We start from the raw sequence: 2,264 nt of genomic DNA on the forward strand, positions 1-2,264 counted from the left end.
AGGGGCGGGGCTTAGGCAAAGCAGCAGCCCCCAGACAGTGCTATGCTCTGGCTCCCCACTCCCAAAGACGGGGGGGAAAAGGCAGGTCCCGGACAGCCGCAGGATGTGCCCCCCACCCTGGGCCAGGTTTGCCCCCCATGTTCACATTAGCCTGGCCCAGCCGCCTGCCCCAGACCCCATCCGGGCCAGCACCGGGCTCCCAGTCCTGCCCCATAGCTCGGGACTAACAGCAAAGCAGGAAAAGCAGCAGGACGCCAGGTTTCATTCCCCCCCCAGCCCCATGTTCCCCTCTCCCCCCACCCCGAGGAACACCCCTGTGCAGTGATGAGCTCCCAAGTCCCCTCCCCAGGACCCCCACAGCAAGCCGCCATGGGGCCACAACCCTAAGCCACCCTTGGCCCAAGGCTTCCTGCTGCTGAGCACCCCCAGGCCCTGCTTTGGTCCAGCTTCTCTCACCCCTGGGGCTGAAATGCTCCGAGGAAGTCCCAAAGCAGCCTCAGTTCAGGCAGGAGCCAGGGGGGAAAAAAAACACACAGACCAGGGACTACTACAGCTCTAGGCCCTGCACCGCCACGTTCAGCCCCCCCGAGTAACACAGCAGCCTCAAGGTGTCTCTTTTACTGGTTGAGACAACGGTTAAAAGAAGGAGCGATTAAAACAGTTGGCGACGGTGTCCCGGGAGCAGCACGGCAGCGGACGTGTGGGGCTCAGAGGGATGACGCCATGATGCTGGAGACGCCTGCGGAAAAAGGGGTCAGCGTGGGGGCCCCGGGCCGGCGGGGGGAGGGATGCCCTCCCGCCCCGTGCCCCGATACCCACTGTCGAAGTCGATCTTCTCCACGATGTTCTTGGGTTTGATGCTCTCCTCCTGGTTGCAGATGAAGATCTTCCCGGGCTCCGTTTCCGTCCAGCCGTATTTGCTCATCCAGACCTTTAACTGGGCGTCTGCAGCGGGGCGGGGGAAGAGAGGGGACACGGCTTCAGCCCACGGCCTCACCCCATGGCCCGCCCCGCGCCGGGCTCGCTCGTCTCGCCTTACCCGAGAGGTCTCCGAGCATCTCGGCCAGCAGCCAGCGGTCGATGTGCTGGTACGTGATCCCCACCACGTGGCAGATGACTGCAGAAGGAAGCCCAGGGCCACCGTCAGCCCGGCCGGCCGCCCACCCCGGCCGCGCTGACGGTGCCGCCGGCCCCACTCACATTTCCTCACAGAGTCCTCGAAGCCAGTGATCCCATCCAGGAGCTCCATGTTCTCATCCAGGGCTTGCTGTGGCAAGGGGGGAAAAAAAACGTTAAACATCCTCATCCTGGCAGGTGGTGACACCGTGCTGAACGAGAGCCGCCCAGCTGCAGGGAGGAAACTCACCCAGAAGGACTGGAAGTGGCAGGTCTCCAGGAGCTCGCCCAGGTAGAGGATCTGCCTGATGGGCCTCTCCTCCTGCTGAGGGCGGAGGAGTCGAGGGAAACGCGCTAAAAAGAGCCCAGAACCTTGCGGCTCCGCTCACAGCTGCCCTCCCCCCTCGGACACCCCCGGTTTCGCGTCTCCACAAAGCCACAATCACAACTCAGGTCCTCTCCCATCTCAGCAGCAATGGGCAGGTTGCAGCTTCCAGCGCTTGAGGACAAAAATGCCCCACTGAATTTACCGGGGACTGGAGGGGGACCTGACTCATCCCCCCAAGGGCCCCCGAAGTCGTGAAGCCCCCCACCACCACCCCACATCAGCCAGACACCCTGGGAGGATACATGAGCCTGGTCAATCATACATTTGCAGAGAGTAAAGTCCGTGTGGGGGAGGTTGGTCAGGGCCTTGAGCAGGATCTGGGCCGTGACGGTGGTCTGGAAGAAGGCAGGATTGAACTGGTACCTGCGGGGAAGAGGAAGGCGGTAGGGGACGGGGAGGCCCGGCACAACCCCACTGGTGTAAGCGCCAGCGCAGGCCTCAGCCCACAGCCCCACGCCGGGCCGGAGGCGCCCGCCCCGCTCACAGCTTCAGCACGGCCAGGTTGGCCTCCAGGTCGTAGGCGTTCTCCTTGGCCTGAGTCTCCACGTAGCGCTCCAGCGTGGCCAGGTTCTCGGGGTTGTACCTGGGCGGGGGGAGGCGCCGCTGAGGCGTTGTGGGGGCCCCTGCGGCCGTACCCCCACCCCTGTCCAGCATCAGGTGCCCCAGTACCAGGGGATGTCCCTAACACACTCCCAATCCCCCATACCGGGGTGTTACCCCCCCCCAGTCCGAGGTGCCCCCATTCCAAGTCAATGCCCCT

General features: G+C 64.2%; 1 protein-coding gene across 2 annotated transcripts in view; it reads right to left on the reverse strand.

Moving 5' to 3' along the window:
• Positions 1–603: 603 nt before the first annotated feature.
• The window catches only part of EIF3K (eukaryotic translation initiation factor 3 subunit K), a 2,382-nt gene continuing 721 nt past the window's right edge, over positions 604–2,264 (reverse strand). Inside the window, exons 2-8 of one of the 2 annotated variants that reach the window (XM_026057023.1) lie at positions 1,989–2,087; positions 1,767–1,867; positions 1,367–1,470; positions 1,201–1,267; positions 1,040–1,117; positions 820–945; positions 604–739 (exon numbers count right to left, since the gene is read on the reverse strand). In XM_026057023.1, the coding sequence (XP_025912808.1) occupies positions 708–739; positions 820–945; positions 1,040–1,117; positions 1,201–1,267; positions 1,367–1,470; positions 1,767–1,867; positions 1,989–2,087 (607 nt within the window). In that variant the 3' untranslated portion in view covers positions 604–707. Of the gene's footprint in view, positions 740–819; positions 946–1,039; positions 1,118–1,200; positions 1,268–1,366; positions 1,471–1,746; positions 1,868–1,988; positions 2,088–2,264 lie in introns of both variants that reach the window. The other variant, XM_026057024.1, reaches the window with a different exon arrangement.

This window comes from Apteryx rowi, unplaced genomic scaffold, assembly GCF_003343035.1.
Source record: "Apteryx rowi isolate R43461 unplaced genomic scaffold, aptRow1 scaffold_1356, whole genome shotgun sequence".
Classification (NCBI taxonomy): domain Eukaryota; kingdom Metazoa; phylum Chordata; class Aves; order Apterygiformes; family Apterygidae; genus Apteryx; species Apteryx rowi.